The 2951-nt window shown below is 36.0% G+C and overlaps 1 protein-coding gene across 1 annotated transcript; it reads left to right on the top strand.

Moving 5' to 3' along the window:
• The first annotated feature begins 271 nt into the window (after positions 1-271).
• Positions 272-1725, top strand: LOC146158027 (uncharacterized). The gene is made up of 2 exons (XM_083383664.1): positions 272-523; positions 1477-1725. The coding sequence occupies exons 1-2, from the start codon at positions 272-274 to the stop codon at positions 1723-1725; spliced, it is 501 nt and encodes a 166-aa protein (XP_083239790.1).
• Positions 1726-2951: the final 1226 nt, after the last annotated feature.

Below are 2951 nucleotides of genomic sequence, written 5' to 3' on the forward strand. Positions count from 1 at the left end.
CACTGTTTACGTAATTTGTGACGTCATGTTTTACTTAATTTGCGACGTAACAAAGTTACGTAAAAATTTGACTTTGCAAGTTACGTAACTTGTGACGTCAATTTTTTGTGTTATTGTGACGTCATTCCTGATTTTTTTCCTATCCTTTCTAAATACAAATCCTAAGCCCGTCACCGGCTACAAGTTAAAACGTTGGGAACAACTGCTTTAAACTAAGTTCGATAAAGGACTCGTAAAATGTTTGGTCTCCATTTCACAGATCCAATAAAAGATGAAAGTGATTGTTGCCGGGTTTCCCAAAACTGGGACGAAAAGCTTGAGCGCTGCGTTGAAGCTGCTGGGTTACAAAACGTACGACTGGTTGGATCACTTCTGGTATATGGGCGATGATTGGGTGAGGATCATGAGATATGGGGGAACGGTGGAAGACTTTCGGAGGATGTACAAGGGTGTGGATGCTGTCACCGCGTCTCCTTGTAACCTTTACTGGGAAAAGTTACTCGAAGCATTCCCAGATGCAAAGGTGATACGCGACGCAGTGTCATGGCACTTGGACTGCGGAGACTTGAAGGATATAGATTGCTATGTTTTTTTTTGTTATAGTTAAGTTGTTGATCATAATCGGACGAGTTTACCAATTTTAGAAGTTTAGATTTTGACTTAATTGCTCCTATAATATCTTGACTTGGCACTTTGTGAATAAACTTGATTTGGACTTAAGTTATTTAACAAATCACTCGGCTGGATCTTAAGTGGATATTACGTGCTTAATTAGCACTACAAAATTATCACCGGTTGCTAATTACGCCGACTGTAAATTCTAACATTCATTATTAATTTAGCGCCTTTGTTCTTAAATATAGGGCTAGGAATTAGGTTTTCGCATTTCGAGACATGTATAATTGTATATTAACGTAATATTCTTGTGCGCTACGGTTTTGCTTATTTATTGTTTATCGTTTGCCACCGGAACGTGAAAATAATACATTTAAAAAAAAAACTAACGCTTTTAGTAAGCTAAAGCCACATATGTTGCGTTCAACAATGTTATTTTACAGACGACAAAGGAGTTCGACGTTCAATGTTGGGAAGACACAAAAGCCTTCCACTGAGCTCCACCAAACTCGCTTTTAAATGACTTGACCTGGCTTAAGTCTTTCGGACTAATGATCCTAACTTGTACTTAAGTGTTTAAATGTTTTAAAACTTAAGTCCCCTGCGATTAAAGTCACCAACTTTACAAGGCATATTATTGCCAGAAACGAGTGGTTCTCACTAGTGATACTATTTTTAGATGGTTCCAACACAATTGTGACTGGCGTAAGATATATTTTCTCTTTGTGACAATAAATCGAACGACACCTAAATAAGAAACAAACTAGTTATGTTGGAATATGTGGCGGATTTTTGTAATCACGGCTTTATCAAGGGCATAAAAAATAATTTTTTTTTTGTTGAAAGAATTTTGTCATTTAGAATTGTCCCAAAGAGAAGCTTCTAGTAATGAACATTGAACAAGGTTGGAAACCTCTCTGCAATTTCCTCAGAGTAAAAGCACCTAAAGGGGAATTCCCGAGAAAGAACAAGGGTGGGAAATTGATTGATGAATTTCGAAAGGAAAACGAGATAATGCAACAAATGTTTCAGGAACTCTACATTTCAATCGCTTGTTTAACTGGACTGATAGCCTTTGTGTTATTCAGGTTGCAGAGTTGGTTGTTTTGAACAAGAAGCATCCAAAACTTCCGTAAGGTGTAGTTTTTAAGGCATTTTGTACATGTTTGATTTTCGTACTGACTTTTTACGGCAAAGTATACTTTCAGAAATGATTTTTATGTTTTTTTAGCTGTTTTGACAAACAGTATAAATATCATTTATATCAGGTATAAAAATAGTTTTTCAAGTGTCCAAAAAAATTTTTTCCAGAGCAGTTATGCATTGAAAAATTGAAAGTATTGAAAAGAAAGCTAAAAAGGTCGCATGACATTAAAATGATGAGCTGTACTATAAGCCCAAACTCAAGGCATTTTTAACTTGCCATTTTAAATCCCTAAATGGTTTAATTACCATAAATAATAAATGCCAAAGCCAAATAAGTAGATTAAATCGACGTCATTTTGAAAACAACGTTTTATATACGCACTTGTATCATTGTCAGGTAATGTGACCGAAATATATTCGAATCATAAGTAAGGTTAGGACATACACTTTAGTAACAGCGGAAAACTTTAACTGATTGTGATTAATTTGTGTATCTGTATATAAATGTAAGTCATTTTACTCGACCTATTACGCTTTGGCATTCATTTTTTAAGGTAATTTAAGACATTTAGTTTAATTATAAAAAGGGGCAACTTTAGTATCTAAAATAGCTAAGTAATTTGGTATAAAAAAGTAGAAAAAACTCGAAAAGTCTTTCTATTTGACTTTCGGTTTAGGTTTCCTTAAAGACCATTTGAAAGCAACACCTAAAAAACTTTGAAACAATTACCTGTAAACAGGGCTGCGGAGTCGGGACTCGAGTAAGACCTTGTAAAACTACCCGCGTCCCGAGTCGACATGCGCATGCGCAGTACCGAATTTTAAAACTAATATGGCCGCAAAATGAAAATGTAAAGGTTTTTAAACCGTTTGTAATCTTACTTATATTTTCCAACCATGTATTGTGAGTGAATAAATTACACGCCACCCCTATAAGTGGATTGCTGAATATCCACGTTATTTTAGTTACGTAAATTGGTGAAATACAGGCTTAGAGTCCGGGCTGGACTTGGGATTCGACAAAATCGCACATTTGGCTGGACTCGGGACTCGGACTCGGGTTTAGTTTTTTTGGCCGGAGTCGGACTCCGGTTATTTTTAACCGACTCCGCAGCCCTGCCTGTAAAGCTCAAACTAGAACACGAAGAAAAAATAACAATGTTGTATTGAAGGTAAGAACGCATTGAAAC

The sequence above is a fragment of the Ascidiella aspersa genome, chromosome 3 (genome assembly GCF_963924565.1).
Source record: "Ascidiella aspersa chromosome 3, kaAscAspe10.2, whole genome shotgun sequence".
NCBI classification, from domain to species: domain Eukaryota; kingdom Metazoa; phylum Chordata; class Ascidiacea; order Phlebobranchia; family Ascidiidae; genus Ascidiella; species Ascidiella aspersa.

Coding starts and splice junctions, on each gene's coding strand:
- LOC146158027 (XM_083383664.1), top strand. CDS start 272: ATGAAAGTGATTGTTGCCGGGTTTCCCAAAACTGGGACGAAAAGCTTG. Junction 524..1,476: donor AAGCATTCCCAGATGCAAAG/GTGATACGCGAC, acceptor TTTGTCATTTAG/AATTGTCCCAAAGAGAAGCT.